This window comes from Ananas comosus, linkage group 22, assembly GCF_001540865.1.
Source record: "Ananas comosus cultivar F153 linkage group 22, ASM154086v1, whole genome shotgun sequence".
Lineage (NCBI taxonomy): Eukaryota > Viridiplantae > Streptophyta > Magnoliopsida > Poales > Bromeliaceae > Ananas > Ananas comosus.
This window is the reverse complement of record NC_033642.1, coordinates 9568762-9593289: the sequence shown is the minus strand read 5'-3', so window position 1 is coordinate 9593289 and position 24528 is coordinate 9568762. Positions and strand designations below refer to the sequence as shown.

Sequence of the window (24528 nt, the reverse complement as noted above, 5' to 3'; positions counted from 1 at the left end):
AATTTTCAAATCCTTCACTCGAAAAGAAAGTATTCAGATGACGCAAATCGCAACGAAAGAGTTGAGAAGTCGCCAATCAAAAAAGCATAATCGTTGAAAGGTCTATTTTGAAATGTACGTATGGGCTATAATTTATGGGGTGGGTCTTTACATTTTTGCCAAAGATGATAATAATAATAATAAGAATAATAATAATAATAATAAAGAAATCATATGTGCATTCGTTTCTTTTTGAAAATCACATAATAATTTACATGATGCAGATGTTCAAAAGGAAGAAGCCATTAGTTGGTTTCATGGGTAACAATACATCTCTTTCAGTTACTTCAATACAAAATGTGAATACAACATGAAATATTATGACATGAGCGATATAGACATGTTAATATGTCCAATTCTTCAAAATATATTAGAGCATCTATGGCAAATTAATGCGAACCGTTTAAAATCTGAAATTTTATTGATTATAAACTCAAGATCCAAGAGTGTTGCATGTTGAAACTCATTTATGCTCGAGTACTAATCAACTTATCTAGGAATGATTGTGCATGAAATGTAACGCAGAAGGCCTCCCATATCTTGCAGCTATTCCTCCCGTACGCACGCGTGGATATCGATCGCCTCCACATAATATTTCCTTGGACATGCAAATGTTTTTCCAAACATATAAGATTTTGCAATATACTGCCTCGAAATGATATATCAAAACGTGTATATCTGCCATACGATTCGAATAGGAAAGCAATTTTCAAAAATTTCAAAATTAATTGGTGGGAACAGAAAAGCGTACGACTGTGACTAATATTCGTAAAAAGTATCTGGAACATATTAAATGAGAGAAGTATCGGTATCTGATACATATCTGAAACGGATACAAGGCTATACTATATACACCGGCAAGAGTTCCACACAAAAAAGAAAAGCTCTAAAGGAAGGGCCGAAGGGGCAAAAGGATATATATTAATTAACTGATAATGGCAGACATATACATGATGTAAAAGGGAATATAATGTTGGGAAGATATTTAAATGTTCAAAGTAGAGGAGTATTAATTATGCATGCTATATATATATATATATACTCTTTAAATGAATATCATTTCAAATATTAATATATATTTAGAGTGAGAAGTTGTGAATACTAGAAAACGCAAGAGTGCAACTAAAAGTTAATGTATGTTCAGATGAAAATATACTAGTTGGTACAAGAGGTGGACACTGCCACTATAAAAAGAAAAATGTCCTGAGAAGTTGGTCCCCCTTCAAATTACAGCAAAGATGTACGTTTTTGCATGGTCCACTCTTAAGTGATTAATGGAGTGTTGATACCTTACACTACCTTGCAACTTTGGCTCATCACTCCATTTAAGAGCATTCTATGTCTCATATATATTTCTATCCCTCCAAGGGCAAACTCGAAGTCACTCACTAAAGCAAACTGGCAAACATAACCAACTTTGAAGATTTTTCACCAAATCAAAAGAAATTACAACAGTATTTTCCAGTAAAAAAATGTTACCTCAAAATATTACTAGTGCTAGTTAGAAATAAATCTGCAAAACAGGCACAAGTAGGATTTATTATAATCAGTAAACAAGAAACAACAACATAATTAGCATGAACAAGAATAATAAATAGAGATTGAGTTCGAGACAGCCCTAATACATATTGAGGATCCTGGTTTATACAGGCACGTCTAAGACGGTTTTCTAAGAGTAGTTTTGAGTGCTTTCGTGCGCAAGAGTACTTGTCGCTAGCTACTCTTGAGATACAATCATACCCATCCTCGCCAGACGAACCATGCGCAGATTTATCGGAGAGCTTTGAACCGACAACCTCTAGTCAGCCATGACTCTTACTCAAACAAATTAGAAATATTAACAATATATTAATGGAATATTACTCAGATATTAGATAGTAATCACTATCTCTCTCACCTCATCCCGCATGCCTAATCCAAAGCCTATATGTAGAGAGTAAAAAGGATTAAAAAGTGTCTCTTCAAATATGAAGAGAAGTGTTGTTTTTTTTTAGAGAGATAGGAAGCATGCTACCCGCTTCGTTTATTTTATTTAGAAATAAATTTAGCTGAAAATGTGAATCAACTAGGATTCGAACTTGGGATCTCGGGTATCCACCACCAAGCTCTTTGCCGCTTGCGCTAGGGACGGTCGGTAAGAGAAGTGTCTTTCCATTCAAATTCAAATAACTACCTTTAAAGTGAAAGGAGGTCATGTACTTTCATAAATAGCTAAGATTTTGAATTAAATAATTAAATGTTCCAACTACTAGAATTTTTCTCTCTTTGAATTAGTGTCGCATCGCTTTCTTAACTTACATTAAGTACCTTCCTAGTCTCTCCCTTTTTCTGGGAAGTTACTGTGTGAGAAGTATTAATTTGTTTTTATTGTATTCATGGCCAGAAGAAATTAAGAAATGCTTAGAGGTCAGCAAAACTGATTAAATTGATCTGAGCATTAAAATAATCTCTTCAATGAAATCCAAACTATCTTCAGCAAAAGTGATTATCACAAATGATATCTGAATAGGACAGTGACTATACTAATTGATAGATTGTCAATCAACATTCAAAACTAGCATCAAGAGAAAAGAGCAAATCAAAAGTTCTGATAAAACAACACGAAATACTGACCTTGAAAAAGAAACTTATGAGAAACACAAGAGTATGAACTTTAGCATACAGTTTATAGCGGTGATATAAAGAAAAAAAGGATCTGAGAAGCTAAAAGGAGATAAAAAGAAGACAATAGAATGTTAGAAACAGGAGTAAGAGTAGCGTTTTCTCTTTGAAGATGATTCTTTCATATATTCATCTCAACAATCATAAAGAGCCCTATGGTTATGAAGCATTTTACTATCAATCAAATGCATAAATCTCCAGAAGAATATTCACGAAATTAAGTGAAAAACCCATCATCCTTTTTGTTACGCTCGATCTTTCCATTTCATCAGCTTTATGAGCCTCTTAAAAAAGAGCAAAAACAAAAACAAAAACAAGGGGGCGAAAGGCGACAACTGAAACTATGAAATGGACGCTATTGAGAGCTCCTTAATTAGTTGTATCCAAGGCATCTTATTCTCATGGAATCATACACACATCCTTTGATGATTATTTTCCTAGATTCCCAACTCACTAGCATCCAACCTAACTACCAAATTAAGGATGCACCAAATGATTAAGCACAAGTACACTTAACTACTGAAAAATGATAAAAAAACTATCATCAGAAACTTCTCATTAGACTAACAAATGCAGCAATAAAAAAATTAACCGCATGTAAGATATTTAACTACTGAAAGATGAAAAATTAATCTAAAAGAGGTTTACATTTATGCACTAAAAGCACTACGGATTTCATATACATGTATGAAGAAATATTATTCGTATGGATCAAATCAAGATAAACTACTCAACTGGTGTACGCAAATAATAACATAATAAGCATATGAGAAAGAGCTCACAACATTACCTTGAGCTAGCTCAGTTGGATAGAGCGAAGCGGAAACAAAAGCTTCTCTTTCCGTGCACACATTATAGTCGCGTGTTTGCCGATGCAGCATCATCAAGATTCTCATCTATAATCTATAAAGCAGCAAGAGGAAAAATAATAATAATAATTAAGCCGCCCGAAGATTTATGTGAATCTTGATGATGCCACACCAGCGAACACCGACTGATCAATACATCCTTCAAGTTTATCATCAAAACCGGCGCAATTTGCCCCCTCAAAATATGCGAAACCGTTGTACGGAAAAAGCGCGTACGACGCGAATTTGAGATCGATTAAACCACAAAAGGAAAAAAAAAAAAAAAAACTCAGATCACAAAAGGAGAAAAGTATCATCAAGAACAAGATTGTGGTGCCGTAGCAAAAGCTGCAGGAGCCAACTCAGAAAAGTAAAATAAATTTCAAAAAAAATAAAGGAGGAGGAATAATAATGTAAGTGGAATCATGGATCTCTAGATTTTGGATCAGAGAGAGAATCGGATGAGCACGATCGTGACGAAGATGTGCAAAATCCTCGAAAAATAAGATAAAATTCAATAGAGAAGAAGAGAAGAGATCGAAACCCTAACCCTAGAGATCTATAAAAAGAAAAGAATCGAACATTGAGAGCACCTGAATAAGAGAGAGAAAGAGGGGGTGATAACGAGACGAGGGGAATAGAGGGTGTATATATAACGAAAATGATGAGGAGGGGAATTGGGTGTTGATATTTCCACCCTCAGTAGTTTGATAAATCCACGCCCGTTGTTTTGTTTTGTGTGATTTCGTTATCTTTGGATGTTTTTGTGAACAAACCATTGGCTCTGGCTCTGACTTTCTATCCGGACATGCGTGTAGAGTTACTGTATAATCGGAAGTATAAAAAAATTGATGATTTTGATATTTTATCCTTTGGACCAAGAATTGTACGGTTGGGATGATTGCGGTCCTCCCTAGGATTAAGTAGTATCTCTAGGATTGAATAGCTTTCACGGGATAATAGTATTAATCCAAAGATTAAAAATGGGAATGATTTAATGGCCAAAATGTTGGAAGTATCAGATTCTCTATAATTTCAATAGCATAGTAGTTCTACTATATATATATATATATAGAGAGAGAGAGAGAGAGAGAGTTGAGCTAGAATACTTCCAAAAGAACCAAAGAGATTGTGTTTTTGAGTTTTCAGCCTTTGGATAGAGGATGTAGGGTTGGGATGACGGTGGTAGGTGGAATAATGTTTGATCCAAAGGTTATTAATAATCAAGGAGTAGATTCAAGAGTTAAAAACTTAGAAGCACCAAGGAGATGGTGCTTTTAAAAGTATTCTAGCTCAATTATATATATATATATATAATTAGGCTGGAATACTATTAATAGCACCAAGCTATTGGTGCTATTGATTTTTTAGCCCTTAGATTGAGAAATGGATGGTTAGAATGATGTGGGTCTTCTAGGGTTAAGTGAGTAGTTGGTTGAATAGTATAATCTAACGGGTAAAAATAATCAGAGGGTTAAATCTAACGGTGGAAAACTTGATAGCACCAAATCCTTGGTGCTATCGATAGTACCCCAGCCGGACTATATATGAGTTTGACCGGGCTACTATCGGTAGTAAACTCCTCGGTTTACTACCGATTTGTTTTTGATGATAGAGCTTCCAAATCGATGATCGGCATCGTTGAATATGATCTAGACCATTTAAATTATCGAGAAATCAAATTTCATAATTTTTTGGCATCACTAATTGAACGATCAAAGGGTCACAAAATCTATAATTTTAATGGCTGATATGGTGCGTTTACTCGTTTAACGGTATAGAAGAGTTCAAATCAACTAAATTTTTCTTAAAATTTTTTTTAAACTATTTAAAATAAGATCTAGACTCTAGATCTCAAATATAAAAATTGTATCATCACTTTTTAAAGGATATTCATTTCCAGTCATTCATTTTTCTGTTCACTTGATGGACAAGAAAACAATATCGAAAATGTGTGAAATTTGATTTCCAGATAGTTTTAATAGTTTAGATCATGTTTAACGGTGCCGATCATCAATTTGAAAGCTCTATCATCGAAAATAAATCGGTAGTAAACCGAGCCGTTTACTACCGATAGTATTCTAGCAAAACTCTCTCTCTCTCTCTCTCTCTCTCTCTATATATATATATATATATATATATATGTATGTATGTATGTATGTATGTATAAAATTAAATTTTCTTTTAAAATTTTGGTTTTGCAAATGCAAACCATTTTGATCTAAGAGACATTTATTTTTTGACCATCTAATTAAACACTTTTGGGGATCGCACAGCGTGCCTGATTTTTGTTTTTTTTTTAAATAAATTTAGTTAAAAATATAAAGCAACTATCCTTCGAATTTGAGACTTCGGGTATCAATCAGTAAGCCCTTTCTCACTTGCGCTAGAAACGGCCAGTATGAAGTAGAATTTATTAAACTTAAAAATTGAGAGTTTTGCTTGTGGCTAATGACTACAAGTTATTAAAGATATATATTCCAGTATATATAGTATTATAAATCATAGTACAATAGAAATTTGATTTCAAGTAAGATTTTAGGGCTAGTAAATTTTCTATAATCCACAAGAGTAAATTTTTTTTGCACAATATTGTTGTGGCTCAAGTTCAATGATTAGTATAAAAGACTAATGGCATTCATGATTTGAAAATTATTATCACATCAGATAAATTACATCATAAATCATATAAAAAATCAAATACATATTACATCAATTATGTACAGAATTTTTTTTTTTTTTACGCACGCACCAAACTGGAAGAACTAATTCATTCTCGCCTAAAATGAGTGTAAAATTTAAGAAGATAAAACAACTTCAAAACTCTACACATGGGCACCACTTTAAAATAGCAATATATAAATTAAAAATATAAAACATGGCTATTTATATACCATACATGAAAGGGGTATCTGGGAAGCGTATGGCTGCGCTCTCCGGATTTGGGGGGGGCAAAAAAGTGGGGCCCACTTTTTCATTCCTCTCAGTCAAACCAATTTTTTCTTTTTTTTTTTTTGTGGCTATATCATGTCTAAAACTTCATCATATGAATCAAATCTATTTTTTAATGATTAATATAATAAAATTAAAATTTTATCTGATAAATACAATATATATATATATATATATATATAGAACTAGGTTACTGTGCTATTAATAGCACCAAGTCATTGGTGTTATCATGTTTTTGGCCATTGGATTAAAAGATGCGCAGTTAGGATGATGTGGGCCCCCTAGGGTTAAGTGGATGGTTGGTTGAATAGTATGATCTAATGGGTGAAAAAAATCAAAAAGGTAGATCTAACGGTGGAAAACTTGGTAGCACCAAGTGCTTCGTACTATTAATAGCATAATAGCCGGACTCATATATATATATATATATATATATATATATGANGTACAATCGAACGGATGAAAATGATAAAAAAGGTAAATCTAACGGCAGAAAACTTGATAGCACCAAATACTTCGTGCTATTGATAGTATCCCAGCCGGACTCTATATATATATATATAGAGTTTGACTGGGCTACTATCGGTAGTAAACTGTTCGGTTTACTACTGATTTGTTTTTGATGATAGAGCTTCCAAATCGACGATCGGCACCGTTGAACATGATCTAGGCCATTGAAATTATCTAGAAATCAAATTTCATGATTTTTTGGCATCACTAACTGAACGATCAAAGAGTCACAAAATCTATAATTTTAACGGCCGATATGGTGCGTTTGCTCGTTTAACGGTATAGAAGAGTTCAAATTAACTAAATTTTTGTTAAAAAATTCTTTAAACTATTTAAAATAAGATCTAGACTCTAGATCTCAAATATAAAAATTGTATCATCACTTTTTAAAGGATATTCATTTCCAGCCATTCATTTTTCTTATCACTTGATCGACAAGAGAACAATATCGAAAATGTGTGAAATTTAATTTCCAAATAGTTTAAATAGTTTAGATCATGTTTAACGGTGCCGATCATCAATTTGGAAGCTCTATCATCGAAAACAAATCGGTAGTAAACTGAGCCGTTTACTACCGATAGTATTCTAGCAAAACTCTCTCTCTCTCTCTCTCCTCTCTCTCTCTCTCTCTCTCTCTCTATATATATATATATATATGTATGTATGTATTGTATTAAATTTTCTTTTAAAATTTTGGTTTTGCAAATTCAAACCATTTTGATCTAAGAGACATTTATTTTTTGACCATCTAATTAAACACTTTTGGGGATCGCACAGCATGCCTGATTTTTGTTTTTTTAAAAAAATAAATTTAGTTGAAAAATATAAAGCAACTATCGTTCGAATTTGGGACTTCGGTTATCAATCAGTAAGTCCTTTGCCGCTTGCGTTAGAAACGGTCAGTATGAAGTAGAATTTATTAAACTTAAAAATTGAGAGTTTTGCTTGTGGCAAATGACTACAAGTTATTAAAGATATATATTCCAGTATATATAATATTATAAATCATACTACAATAGAAATTTGATTTCAAGTAAGATTTTAGGGCTAGTAAATTTTCTATAATCCACAAGAGTAAATTTTTTTTTGCACAATATTGTTGTGGCTCAAGTTCAATGATTAGTATAAAAGACTAATGGCATTCATGATTTGAAAATTATTATCACATCAGATAAATTACATCATAAATCATATAAAAAATCAAATACATATTACATCAATTATGTACAGAATTTTTTTTTTTTTTACGCACGCACCAAACTGGAAGAACTAATTCATTCTCGCCTAAAATGAGTGTAAAATTTAAGAAGATAAAACAACTTCAAAACTCTACACATGGGCACCACTTTAAAATAAAATAGCTCAATTCTCAACCAAAAAGCAATATATAAATTAAAAATATAAAAAATGGCTATTTATATACCATACATGAAAGGGGTATCTTGGAAGCGTATGGCGTGCGCTCTCCGATTTGGGGGGGCAAAAAGTGGGCCCACTTTTTCATTCTCTCAGTCAACAATTTTTCTTTTTTTTTTTTGTGGCTATATCATGTCTAAAACTTCATCATATGAATCAATCTATTTTTAATGATTAATATAATAAATAAAATTTTTACGGATAAATACAATATATATATATATATATATATATAGAATAGGTTACTGTGCCAATTAATAGCACCAAGTCATTGGTGTTATCATGTTTTTGGCCATTGGATTAAAAGATGCGCAGTTAGGATGATGTGCCCCTAGGGTAAGTGGATGGTTGGTTGAATAGTATGATCTAATGGGTGAAAAAATCAAAAATAGATCTAACGGTGGAAAACTTGGTAGAACCAAGTGCTTCGTACTATTAATAGCATAATAGCCGGACTCATATATAAATATATATATATATATATATATGAACAGATACAAAAATTATAAATTTTTATTTATAAATAAAATTTTATAAATACAGTGTAAAAAACAAATTATAGATATCTTCACATATTCTTCAATTTAACTTTAACATATAAATAAAGTTTCATTTTAACAAATCAAGTCATCTAATATAAGTCCTCCAAATTTTAACTTTTTAGTTAAAAATTATTATAAAATAACTATCAAAATATTAAATTTAATTAAATAGAATAATTTAACTATATAAATACTAAACTGGGAACCCGAAAAGCGAAACGATTATACACCCGATATATAAGACATGCTCTATATTCTTCAATTGAACTTTAAAATAATAAAGTCTACTTTAACAATATCAAGTCATCTAATATAAGTCTTCAACTTTAACTTTTTAGTTAAATTTTTTTTTATAAATAACTATTAAAACTATTAAATTTATTAAATTTTTAAATAAAATTATTAGAATAGTTTAACTATATATACTAAAAGATACAAAAATTAATAAAAAAAGTTAATTTCTGTAATGTACATAAATCTACTTTATAATTTTTTTTCTTTAGCTATAAATTTTTTGTTTTAAAATTTTAATAAATATATACATGTTAATTGGTTGAAATACTATCATCTGCTGCAAACCAAATTTTTTAAAAATTTTATCTCAGATCTTCTCGAGTAAATTCAAAAATCTCTTTGGTAAAAAAAGAAAAAAAAGATCTTTCAGATAACAAGAAGTATATGACTACTATAATTTGTTCTTTTTAATTTAAAAATATATGTGATTTTTTTTTTGTTCTTTGTAGCTGCATCGAAAGTTCGGCATTAGATACCGAAAAATAAAATAAAAATGATGGGAAAAAAATAGCTTTTACAAACCAAATGTGTTTTTCTAAGAGTGCCTTAACTTTTGTAATAGGTAGTTAGCATTAAATTTTTTATTTTTCAACAAATTGTCTTATTTCATGTTCTGTGCGCTTTTGTTAGATGATAAATTATATAATTATAATTTTAGCTAATATTTTAGAATCCGTATCATATATGTGCTGCGTGATTAGTACCCCAAATCAAATAATAGATAATTCTGTTTTTAGACATTTCACGTTACCGTTTTAAATATTTTCATATTATTTGCCAAGAAGTTATAAATCATATACCCTTTATACCCAAACGCTAATTTTTTATCCAAAAATAGTAATTCTCGGTTGTCTATAATAACCAGATTTAACTATTTCCATCAACACCTCCATTTTTTATATATAACTATCCACTATTTTTTTTATTCCATATTATCTATCCAAACGTTATTTTTTTTATTTCGGGAACAACCTAATTTTCATCTAAACGTTATTTTTTTTATCCTGATGATACTTGTACATATCTCTGTAATAGCTAGTTCTTACTTATATCTGAACCAAACGTTGCATTATAAAATTATACAAATATTAGAAAATAAATATTTTTAAAAAATAATAAAAATATTATCTTTTCACCGCGCGCATCGCACGGGTCCTTAGCCAGTGCCTACTATTTAGTAATACCCAGCACCTAACAGGAATCTGTTCCGAGGAGTGTACATGTGTAACAATAAATATATATATTATTATTATTATTAAGTGATGGGTTCCTTAGATATTATTAAATATACTTTATTTTATATATTTATTTGTTTATTTGTTTGTTTTTCATAAGAGGGTCAAAAAAAACAAAAAAAAAGAAAAAAAAAAAGAGCTTGTCGCTTTTGGTCAGCTTAGTCAGTGCATGTCAACCGACCAAGCAATAAGAGTGGGTAGAAATATCATTAAAAGGTGTGCAGGGTATAAGGTTTAATTTTACTTGGTATTTGATCCGGTCCTATGAAGGTGAAATTGTATAAAAGCCCCTGCACTGTGTACAACTTTTTAAATTAATGGACCTCTTTACTGTTGTTCTACTCTTGGTTTGTTAATTAGTGGTTATGTTAAAATTTACTATTTTGAATACTATAATTTTTTTTAAACTATGAATGGACAAATAGCTAACAAAACTATAAATAAGTATAGATCTTTTTTTGTATTCATAAGTTTGTGGCTGTTAGATCTATATCTTTCACCATTTTTATCTGTTAGATCATACTATTCGACCAACCACACAGTCAAATATAGAGAACCATTATAATCTTAACCGGGAATCATTATCATCTTAACCGCACATCCCTTCATCTAACCGTCAAAAACTTATGGGAGAGCCTAGCCTCTATATATATATATATATATATAGTGAGGCTATTATGCTATCGGAAGTATGGAGCCTTCCGTGCTTCCAGCTTGTTTTCGATGTTGCGGTTTTCGAATCGTCGATCGGCTCCGTTAAACTTGATCTAGAGTATTTGGAGTACCTAGAAAATAAATTTTATTATTTTTCGATATCATTTGCCTAGTGATCGAATGGGCTCAAAATCAACAAATTTCAATGGCCGTAGTGAGCCGTTTGCAAGTTTAACGGTGTAGAAATATCCAAATCACGTGAAATTTTGATAGAAAATTCTTTATACTATATAAAACAAGATCAATATCTTTGATTTAAAATTTTAATGTCATATTATTACATTTTGTAAGATTTTTATTTTCAGCCGTTGATTTTGAGCCCCTTCGTTCACTAGGCAAATGATATCGTAAAATCATAAAATTTATTTTATTTTCTAGATACTTTAAATACTCTAGATCAAGTTTAACAGAGCCGATCGACGATTCGAAAGTCGTAACATCGAAAACGAGCTGGAAGCACGGAAGGCTCCGTGCTTCCGATAGCATAGTAGCCTCACTCTATATATATATATATATATATAACTAAAATACTCTTAGTAGTATTTGCCCTCTTTTGCTATCAAGTTTTAAGCTTTTGGATCAATTTTTTTGATCATTTCTAACTATTGGATTAAATATTATAACCTAGTGGCAAAGGGCTTGATGGTTGATACCCGAAATTCCAAGTTCGAATCCTAATTGATTCACATTTCTAACTAAGTTTATTTCTAAATGAAATAAATGAAGCGGGTAGCATGCTACCTGTCTCTCAAAAAATATATATTATAACTCTGTGAGGACCACTCAACTCTAATGGAACCACTCAATTCTAAAGGACTAATATCATACTAACCTTATAATTTTTCATCCAAAGGTTAAAAACTTAATAGTTTAAAGGGCCAAATTAGACCTGGCAAACGGGAGGGTTGGGTAACCTGCGGGCGGGTCATTGTACCCGCGGGTTACTTGGGCATGGGTAAAATTTACCCACAAATTTTTGGGTAACCAACATCATTACCCATACCCACCCGCGGGTGGGCGGGTGGGTATGCGGATTACCCGCAAATTTTTTTTTTCTTTTTTTTTCTTATATTTTTTAAATGCAAAATATATATATATAAGTTTTAAAAGTATGACATAACTCATTACTTAAAATATCATAACATATAATAAAAATATTTAAAGTCTTAGAACTTAAATTCGCAATATAAAAAACGCGATAAGAAATTATAGTTAGAATTTTTAGGAAGGATAAATAAATATATGTGTATTTTAATTAAAAAAATATATTTTATAATTAAATATATGGGTATGGATCGAGATTGCCAGGTCTAGGCCAAATACTATCAATAATATTCCAGCCTAATTCTATATATATATATATATATATATATATATATATATAGAATTATGCTACTATACTATCAATAATATCAAGTCTTTGGTACTATTGAGTTTTCGGCCGTTGGATGAAAGAATGCGCGGTTAGAATGTTAGTGGTTCCCGGTTAAATTGATAGTGGTCCCCTAGGGTTAGGTGGGTCCCTACTTTTTGATTTGGGATAATTGTTTGTATATCCCTCAAAACTTTATAAATATCCAATATATTCCTACTTTTTTTAAAAATAACCATTAATTCGAGAATGGTATTTTTAAAATTTTATATTTAACACTTCCTTCTAATTAGGTTTATGAATAACAAGTTAAAAAAATTATGAAGAATATATATAGAAAATAAATTTATGAAATCTTACTCATTTAACTTTGATCTAATAGTTGAAACTATACATATAAATAATTTTTTTATAATTGAGTTGGGCTTTATATTTAGGTTAAGCTAAAAACTAATTATTTATTTGTATATATATAAAAATAAAATATATGAATTCGGGTTGTTATCGAGGCAAGCACGAACGAGCTGATCCCAATTCATGTTAAGCTCGTTTATTAAATGAGCTGAAAAATTTAGTTTTTGTTCGGCTCATTCATTAAACGAACGATTTAATTTCGAACTCATTTTGAGCCAAACACGAGCTGACCCGTGAACAGCGAGCTGGATTGTCACGTCTACTGCTCGTAGGGGTTTTTTTTTTTTTTTTTTTTAGATCCGTCCTTGACGGTTTACTAATAAAAGAGAATGCCCTGAATAAACCAAAATGCTATGATCATTTTAAAACGAAAACATTTAATGCTGGTTAATTAGCAATTAATGCTGATGACGTAATTAAGTACTATACTGACATATTGCTGTGTCATCGTTTAGAATTAATGGGGAAACAACTATTTAATTTAGAAATTATCTTACGACAGCAAAAAATGTGGGCCTTGGAACACAACTTATTAATTCGATTTTTTTGGGGATAAAATAATATTAATTTTTATCCTAATTTTTAGACATTCCAATGAGTTATTTTCAACACCTAATTAATGAATTAATCTATTGGATTAAGTTTGCATAACATCGAAAATGAAGAGAATGCTAATGAGTTCACCTCTTTAATTTTTGTTGCCAATACACTCTCCAATAACTTGTAATTTACTCTACTCTTTTGATTCTGCTGTAGTGAGAAGTTTTTTAATTAATTTTTTTATCTAAATTAATTTAAAGAGGTTTATAGTTTTATGAACACATTTGGCTTTTATTATCTATTAAACCAACATTTGATACAAAACGAAGTAATTTTCGTAACACTCAGCAACAATTTAGACGGGGATGGCAAAAGTTGCAATTATTAATCCTATTGTTTGGTCATTTTCTCGATCTAGTTAAAGGTACTTTTCTTTTATTAATTCTTTTGTTTAGTGTTATTGATATTTCTATCACGGAGCCTACACAACATCTTTACTTAAAAACTCTAAATATATATATATATATATAAATAAATAAATAAAAATCTTTGGTCTTTTTCTTCAAAAGATGTTCTCCTTTGATTTTTTTTTTTAATTTCGTACAGTATCTTACAACTTGCAAGAAATATTAATAACACTCAAAAAGTTAAAGAAACATTAATGCAGGTACTCACACCGAAATAAAAGTGTAATTATAATGTTATAGAAATCAACGTACATTCACGTTATCTTAATTACTCATAAATGATAAACACAAAACGTGACAATGGAAAGGGATCTCTGATTCTTACATGAACACTAAATTTGTAATCAAACAAAAATTGGCCAAAAAAAAAAGGTGAAAAAGTAATAATGATAATAAGAATGAGAATAAGTAGTTATTCCTACAACAATATCCTATTAACTTAAGAAAGTAAAAAAATATAATAACAAAACGTTAGGGTACGAGGAAACAAGTTAGGATTTTTTTTTTCTTTTTTTGACCACCATTTTATACCCATAAAAGGTGAAAACGAGGTTTAGATATGATTCATGTGCCTCACTCGACCCAATTCAAATAAAAAACTAGTTGAGGCAAAATGAAAGGACATCTTTTTAATAAATAAATAAATAAATAAATAATTGCTAGGGCACAAATTCTCATGTTAAAAATAGACAAAGCAAAAAAGAAGAAAAAAAAAACAAAAAGAGGAGTGTGTGGTGGTCCATTAATTTTTTGTACCTTTTTTTGTGACTAAGGCCAATTTAAGTATTTGTTGCCGACCTAGGATAGTGCCAACATGCTTTGGGTCCGCCAAACAAAAAAAAAAATTTCGCTTAATTTTTTTTAAAATATAGCACACTATATTTATTAAAAAGATTAATTAGGCTGCAGAAGTAAGACAATAGAAAATCTCGAACAAAACAAAAAAATAAAATAAATAAAATTAAAGAATTGCAGTTATATTTATAGTAATATTGTTTTGCCGAGAGAAGTTACTTTCACAAGGTCGTGAACTATCTGATCTTATTGAATGCTAGCATGGGGTCTAATCGAGTCTTTTTAAAAATGACACTATTTTTGACATCCCAAATGATCCGCTAGTAAATTATCAGTCCAGTCAATCTAGTTTGACATGACTTAATAGTTTTAGTAAATATGAACAAATAAACTTACCAGAACTATACACAACCTATTTCCATTCAACTACTAAATCTACAAAAATTTTCATCTGTTCACTTTAAACTATTTAATGATTATTTCACTCCAAAATTTAGATATATAGTTTATTTTAACGGTTTTAATTAAGTAAAGCAGGCAGAAAATTTTGCAGCATAAGAGCCATCAAATAGCACAAATTAAACAATATAAAAGGTTATATGTAATGAAATCAAAATCTGTAAAAGTTGAATAATTAGATCTATTTTTTTTACATTTTTATTTTTTTTAATTCTAAAAGTTTTTAGCTTGGCCTATTAATTAACACGTATGTCAGAGTCAATCTTAATTTTTCTCAGTTTAATTCATAGGTATATATAATTTTGATCATTTATCATTGAAATGGATTATATCCCATCAATTACTAATGCTCTGTCACTTATCCATTTATATCCCATTAGTCCACATATGCATGATATAATTAATACACTTAATCTTCGCTGTATATAGTGAGCAAAAACTAAATGATACTACTTTTTTGAGGTGTTTTGTAAAGTATATATAATGCAAAATTATTTCAAAATTTTAATAAATTATTTTTAGTACTTTTCTACAAGTCAAATAAAAAAAAAGTTAAAAAAACTTTTCTTTTTAACTCTATGTTGGGTGAATATTTGTTTGTGATTGTAGTAGAAGAAGCAATAGCCCCACTAGTGAAAATTCGAATCCAACTAAACAACACGAATAGTTTCGCCTTATCAACTCATTCGAATCATTATCATATGAGCAAAGCTATTTGTACGAGCCGAAGTGTAAATCTTGCACCATAAGCTCCGAACTAATCATTAAATTTTGAAATAAATAAAATGTAAGAAGCATATCTCTAAATGTGGTGCATATATAGGTCCTATTTTTCGTATAGTTTTTCTGATCGCGTACGTTTTAACTATTTATTAAACTATAAAAGTTAAAACCCTTTTTTGTTTTTGGTTAACTGTTGAGAACTCTTCACATGCTATGCCATGACTCTCAATGGTACAAAATTGATTGGACATTGAAAGTAAAAGCTTTCAAATAATAATAATTCATTTACATGATTAATAGGGACCACCAATTTTGGTGGTCCTTAATTAGATGAGCCTTTAGTTGATTAGATGCTTATATAAGCTTGCACGATCATAGTTAGATACTTTTGCAAATGTTAGGGCAGCAGTTACAGCAAAGTACCAAGGACAACTTGGTTGCAATTTGGAAAAAAAAAATGGTTAATACACTACGTACTAAGTTCGTATACCAGGTTAATGTATTAATAAATTTGCGTAGTTTTTCATATTGTAGGAGCATCTCCATATTACGTACATATGCTAACACATTAGCAATTTATATATAATTAGTTCTACTTTTGATCTAGAGACTATGTCCCGATTTTCACTTTGATCTTTAGTCTTCTACCTTGTGTTATTCGATTTTAAAATATCTTATAGTTTTTCTACTTAGTCAGCGGTGAGAATGTAATCACAATACACATTTAACAACGAAGGAAAAGGAATATATATAAAAGGAAATGACGTAGAAAGTTCATTAGAAATAAAAAAACAAGCACATTAGGAAGAACGCGATAACTTTTTAAGTCCATTTCGTGACAAACAAGTTGAGGCGATCACCACTTATTATCGGTTGAAGGACAAGTTCTAGAATTTTAGACATACAGAAAAGAGATAATTAATGCAATTGTTAATCTCGTGATTCAAAGTTGCCACTAAAATAACCTAAGCTTGGAGTCTTTGAATTAAGTAATGGTCCTAGCAAGTGATTAAAACAAATCTAGAGGACATAACACAACCCACAAATCCAATCGTAAGGGTACATTGTTAGTTGAGCCTTCATAATCAACCTTGCAGTACAATTTAGTGCTACAAATTAAAATGTTACACATTGTTTAAGTACTGGAACAATGACCTAACAATCATTTAAGAATTATCCCTACAGTCAAACTATGTACTCTCNATATATATATATATATATATATATATAGAGTTGAGCTAGAATACTCTCAAAAGCAACAAGAGGTTGATACTTTTGAGTTTTTAGCCATTGGATGGAGAGATGTAGAATTGAGATGATGATGGTAGGTGGTGGTAGGTGGAATAGTGTTTGATCCAAAGGCTATTACTAATCAAGGAGTGGATCCAAGGACTAGAAACTCAAAAGTACCAAGGGATTGGTGCTTTTGAGAGTATTCTAGCTCAATTTTATACTATATATATATATATATATATAATTAAGCTGGAATGCTATCGGTAGTAAACGAGCTCTATTGCTACGAATTTATTTTCGATGATGGAGCTTTCAAATCGATGATCAACACCGTTGAATATGATCTATACCATTTGAAGTATCTAGAAATCAAATTTCATAATTTTTCGAAATTGTTCTCTTGTCCATCAAGTGGACACAAAAATGAACGGTTGAAAATGAATATCCTTTAAAAATGATGATAAGAATCTTGTAATCAAGATCGAGGGTTTTATTTGGAAGTATTTACACCGTTAAACGAAAAAATGAGTCATATCGACCGTCAAAATTACAAAATTTTGAACCCTTTGATCATTAGGTCAATAATGCAAAAAAGAATTGAAATTTGGTTTCTAAATACTTCAAGTGGTACGGATCATATTCAATTGTGCCAATCGTTGATTTGGAGACTCCATCATCGAAAATAAATGGATGGTAACAGAGCTCGTTTGCTACTGATAGTATTCCAGCTCAACTCTCTCTCTCTCTCTCTCTATATATCATAAAAAAAAAAACATATATGAATCATTCTAATATCGATCACTACAACAATGTGATTCTATTACATCAATTTAATTGCTTTAAAAGTTAAATTATTGTAATGTGATAATGCATATTTTGTTATATTTTAGTCATATATTACTATAAGTTATATAGGAACGATTATTATTTATTGTAAAAAAATTATTATTGCAAGTACTAGTAACCAATTGCAATAGTATTTATTATTGGAAAAGCTAGAACAAATTTCTAATAGTGTATGTTGCCATCATGTTGAAAGGACAACCAACCTTAAACAATATCATTTAAAACCCACGGATGAGAGACCTAGAGAGAAAATAAAAAGGTTTTTAACGTACATTTTTAACCGTTTCTTTAATTTGTTTTCATATTTAATTCTCCTCTTGAAGCAAGATTCGAAATCACCACCCGTAACCTGCTTAATCGAACGATACATCATCTACTCCAATGGCTTGTTAGGTTCTCCTACTTTAGATTATGAAAATCAAAATAAAATTTATTAATGTCAATAGTTATTATTTATTTTATAAGAATCGAATTTCGATACTCATTCTGCTATGGAATAGAAATGATCTGTTCCGTATACGACCTCATCCGACTTTAAATTTCGAATTGATTCATTTCAAATCAAACCGTTCGAAACTGTTTCTCACAAACACTTTCCCTTCCTTTTTATTTGGCTTTATCATTCTCTCCCTTTTAACCAAATTTCTTTCTTAAAATTCTAGATATTCATTTTAATTTTGATTCTAATAATGAACAAAATATTATTGGATGATTTATTATTTTATTTTTCATGTCAATACAAATATACAATCCAATGGTAGTGATAGGTTTCTAATTAAAGCCCCTTTCTTTTTTTCCAATAAGATATAATTGTGTTATGTACATTACACACGCGAGGTACATATATAGTAGAGCTACTATGCTATCGAAAATATAGAGAATCTAGTACTTTCGACTTTTTGGCCCTTAGATTAACTTCTTTGGTCATTTATAACAATTGAATTAATATTATTATTCTATGGAGATCACTCAACCCTATGGGGATCACATTCATTCCAACCATACAATTATTAATCAAGGATCAAAAAACTGAAATCATCAAATTCTCTATACTTCCGATAGTATAGTAGCTCTACGATGTTCCAATTACTTTTTTGCCCAATAATATTACATATAACTCTCAATATATACACTAAATTAATTGATGGCAGGTTTTACTGAAAACACCTTCCCAACAATCAAACAAATCACAACGCAATGCATGGCCACCTATTACATCATATTGTACTAGCTATCTTTTCCTTTTGTTTGAGGTACCTCTCACCAATTTCATACATATATATATATATAGAGAGAGAGAGAATATATATATATATAAATTATTAAAGCTTTATTGTTATATGACTACTTGGGCTCAGTAAGCTATAGTGGTGTGAACTTTGTTTTGTGGGGTCTCCATGTTTGCATCGTGGGTTACAACCTAGTACTATTAATCACTTTTGTATGCCCGTGCTTCATAATTCACGCGTCTCTCCAGATCTAAACATTTATAGGGTGGTATGTTGATACTCCTATTTCTATAGAATGTTGTAATAATAATAATAATAATAATAATATATATTATATTACACATTTTTCCTCATTTTGTTGTTTGTGTTCGTTCTTGTTGGTGTTATTGTTGAGATTTGGATGAGCGAGCCACCAATAGTTTTATTCTTGGTCAATTGGTGCCATTAAAGTATTTGTAGAAGACTATGATAAAATACATGTATATATAATATAATATGTTCGAATAAACAACGGTGCCGCTCGTACGCTCTGGGGAACACTACTACCATTATACTTAATTTTGTGTTAATTTATAAAAGATTCCTGGTGGTTGGAGTAGTGGAAGAGAAAAAAGGATCGGTTGCTTGATAAAGGGTTGTTATGTACAGATCTCTAAAAATACTTCTCTTAGGGCACGACTGCAAGATCACCAGTTCACCTATGTGAAGTAATTAGGCTTCGAATTTGAGACTTCGGATACCAACCATCAAGCCTTTTGTCATTTGCGCTTTAGACGGTCGGTAGTGGTTGTTGTTGTTTTTTTTTAAAAAAAAAAAAAAAAGGGTATGTGAGTTTAAGTTTAAGCCCAGCCCAGTTACTAAGCTGGCTGGGACCAAAGAGTTCCGGCCCATACTTTTTCCTAGTCGGGCTTTGTTAGGCCCAGTTAAGCCCATTAACCGGTGAGAGAAAACCCCCCACGTGCTATTTTCGCAAGGATAAATTGCACGGTTGACCCCTGAACTATCCAGTGTTTTCGCTTTCTCGAATTAGACCCAAGATTGACTCGCAATATTGGGATAGTACAGGGACTATTCATACATTTTTCCACCCCCACGACCTCTATAGTCCTCCTACACCGGAGCAGCGGGGGAGGAGGAAGCGCGCGCCCGCGCACACGAACTTCGAGATGTCCGACGCTCTTCTCGCCTCCTCCGCCGCCGCCGCCGCCCCTCGTCTTCGTCTCCGGCGATTAGCTCCACCGCCCCGCCGCCTCTCGTCGACGCCTCTTCTCCCTCACCGCACCCTCCTCTTCGATCCCAACAAACCCTCGCCCTCCTCCTCCTCCTCATCGGCTTCGTTGTACCCCTCTCGAGGCCTTCGGAGCATCGCCGCCGCCGCATCAGCCAGATCGGAGGCCGCGCCGGCGCCGGCGCCGGAGAAGAACCTCGGCGGCGGCGAAGACGACGCCCCGGCATCGATCGAGCTCGTGCCGATCGTGAGCGAGGCGCAGTTCGATCGGATCGTCGCCGAGGCGCATCAGCTCGAGGAGTCGATCGTCGTGGTTTGGTTCGATCTCTCTTAGGCCTTTCGATCCGCTCTCTCTTTCAATCGCTCTTCAGTTCGTGTTATGTTTTTCGCGATTTATATGAGCTTAGGATCCGATGCTAATGTAAGTTTGTTTGAATTACTGATGAAATTCGTGAATGATACTCGCATCTAATAGAAATTATGAAACGAAACGATTATTACTATTAATATGTTCTAACTTGATGAATCTGTGTTTCTCTCCCAAAAGTTTATTCTAAAGGAATTGTCTAGTTCACTTGAATTGGTAGTTCCATCTACATTGATGTTCATCCTTTTTTTACATTGGTAGTTAATAGAATGGTCTTTGTTAGCTGATAGGAGGTTCATTTTTGTTATTTCTTTATTCTTTCAAAGAAACAGGAAGTTGGATGATTTTTATATCATTGTTTTGAAGGAGCTAAATATTTCTAATTGACTATATTCGCTAGTTTATCGATACATTTATCTATCCCAAGGAACGATGCCTTGGTTGGGCTTATTCTCATCCATAATCATGTTTCATCAAATTAATATACCCTTGCCAACTAGGGATCAGATTTTTCCTGCTTCCTTAGTTGCTCTAAGCATCAACATTCATTAAGAAAGCTTTTGTCTTATATTCTTTTGTGTCTACAAATGTTATTTCTGTACGTCTTGTGAAGTGCCTTTAGTTAATATTGGCTCTTTGTATTCCATCTTATGCTAGCTTAAACATCTGAGTTTTTAATTCTAATATTTGAAATTTGGAACCTAACTATACTAGGGTTTAAGGCATGAAGTAGTAGTGATTTGATAGGATACAGTGAAGTTATGACAGTATGTTGTATTTGGTTGGCTTTCTTATTTGTGCACGTAATAATTTAAACTTTTTAATTTTCTTGGAATGTAGGATGGCAAACTGGTGCAGAAAATGTATATATTTGAAACCTAAATTGGAAAAGTTGGCAGCAGATTATTATCCAAGGTTAGAGGATTTCTTCTCTCGAGGGTTTTATATTATTGGTGAACTTTGGTGTGGGTTAGTACTATAAACTATATTCTATTTGACTGCCTGCTACTTTCATCCAGTAGGCTCATGCAATTCAGTACTTGAAGAAATAGATTTTGATATTAAAATTAAATTGCAATTATCAATTTTTAAAGTGAAATTGAGGCTCTACCAGATACAACTACTTTTTCTGGTGCAGAATACGATTTTACTCGGTTGATGTCAACACAGTGCCTCAAAGGCTTGTGAATTGTGCAGGAATAACTGTAAGTCCAACTCTTCATGTTCTATGTGTTCTTTCGTTAATCTCAACACTATAAGAAACAGAAGCGTTTGTTATGTATTCTCATAGGTTTATTGAGGAAATTTATGTGTTTTCATTTGAGTTTAGATCTACTCAAGAACAGTGAAACGAAATCTCGGCAAATTGATGTGCCAAAACAAATGAAAAGTTAACATAGGTTGATGAACTGAGCATATTATTAAATCTTAAAAAATGACATTTAATTGTTGCATGATTTAAATGCAACTTAAAATAGAGCTGCGAATTCTACTATTTTTAAGTTGTTACGTTTCTTTCTTTGAATTCTTTAATTTTTTGTTGTTGTTCTCCTTTTCTTCTCGTTGAAGATGTCTCATTCTTAGTATAATACATAATAGATGCCTTTTCAGCTTGTAATTGTTGTTCCTCATGTAGTTCCCCATGAACTGTCCTGTAAATTAGTGACTGATGTACCCTTGTATATAATCGCTTCATGCAACATCGTGTTTTCTAGATTTTAAGTTCTTATTTACTGGCCCTTATGTTATACACCAAAGTGCATTTTGAGTAAATTGATGTTACTGATTCTTTCTTTTATCTATGTCCATGCAATGCGGAATTATGCAGAAGATGCCAACAATTCAGGTAAATGTAGTACTCATTTGATTTCTCTTATAACTTATTTGCGTATCTTATTTGAGTCCTGCTCATGCTTTTTACAGCTATGGAATAGCTCTAAAAAGCAAGCAGAAGTGATTGGCGGACATAAAGCATGGTTGGTAATTGATGAGGTCCGGGAGATGATTGATAATGAAGATGAATCCGTTGGCTCTTCCTCCTTAATATAAAAATACTTACAGTTCACTGCTCTTGAAATTTTCCTGACCGCCTAAGTTATGTTGTACAACTAACTTATACAAACGAATGAGAATTGGTTCCGTGCATTCAATCTCTTTTGACAATCTTTAAGCATGTTATTCTCCTTAGTTTTGCAGCTATACGTCATCTCTGCATCTTCTTTGTTCCTTCCTTCCCGTCATATTTTGAAGACATAAGGTAAACGCTACCTACCGCAATTACAGTCAATTTCCATTACAGCATAATGCATTCCATACTATCTCAGTGCAGCCTCGGTGACGGTACATTACTCATTAAAACTCAGTCTGACAAAGTTCAAAGGTTTATTTTGACCTCCTTAATTTATGTTACAAACAGTGAGACTTCGTACTACATGAACTATTGCAACAAACTAAACCATACATCTAAGGTTCTCAAGCTTTACTAGGTCAAAAAGTGATTTAGCTCTTTGAAGAGTGAACATTCCAGTATGTTCTTATGCGTGGAACACGGCTTAACATTGGTTCTTGCTTCTCTTCCTCAGAAGTTCGGTGCCGAGGCATAAGAACGGTCCAATTCGTCTCGCTGATGATGACGGGTAAAAACCTAATACTTCACACTTCTCGCTTCAGATTTTTTATTTAGTTCCCAGTGTCTGGTACAGGCCAGCCACTCCGACATATTTCATGTGAGGGTCTTTTTTGCAACATTGAAGCTCTTCATTTTCTAGGTGCCAGAAAGAACTTTCATGGGTTACTTCTATTATTCACTTAAGAAAAGACGACGAAGACTCGTCCATGTTGTCTTGCAAGCTTATATAAATAAACAGTCATTTTGTTTGCAGCCATGCATTCGATTGTGGAGGTAGTAGGTACGTATTACATGATCTCTCGTTTACCATATTGATCTGAAATTAACCATTTAAAAGTGACCCTTTATACTGCCATCTATCTGCTATGCCGTATGAAGATTCTAGTGTGATTATAAATTCTGGGAACTGACACTTCCATGGATCAATGTTGAGCACGTTTGCCCATATACTAAGAAGCTTATAATTGGCACTTCATTAAAATGCAACAAAATGAACCTCCTCAAATGCGCTCTGTTCTGCGGGAAGGCATTGTGCGATCACGACATGGTCATAAGACTACAAGATTGATCGGTGTGATAGTTATATTCGAAGATAATGAGGTGTGGGGCCTTAATGTCGGTATAGGAGGATGTTATGTAATATATTAGAGTTTGCTGCATGTATTTGTTCTTTTGATTAAATTTGCGGCCCACGTCTCTACTTTACAAGAGAGCATTAAAATTTAGCAGTGGCTCCCCACACGCTCCTGTTGTTGTTGCCATTGTTGTTGTTGTTGTTGTTGTTTTATTTTCCTTCTTTTTTTGTCTGCTTCCTTCTGTGATGCAGCGATGCTGTACAGCTGATGGTTGGTGGCCGTTACATGTAATCCGAGGATAAGCGGAGAAGAGAGATCGTCCTTTGTTCTTTCTGAACAGGAGAGCAAAAATCCTCGGCTTTTTAATGAGCTGCTGATGTATGATGCGTGTAATATAAATTATTTAATTAATTGCTACATGAATTTAAAGCACGAAACTG

The 24528-nt window shown here is 32.1% G+C and overlaps 1 protein-coding gene across 1 annotated transcript; it reads left to right on the top strand.

Moving 5' to 3' along the window:
- On the top strand, positions 20500 to 24319 carry LOC109726919 (thioredoxin-like 3-2, chloroplastic; the record flags this gene model as incomplete). Its single annotated transcript, XM_020256737.1, is given in 7 exon segments — positions 20500 to 20835; positions 21725 to 21799; positions 21999 to 22089; positions 22713 to 22730; positions 22808 to 22909; positions 23073 to 23520; positions 23653 to 24319. Coding segments are annotated over 6 exon segments (682 nt in total), but the record flags the coding sequence as incomplete, so codon positions are not given.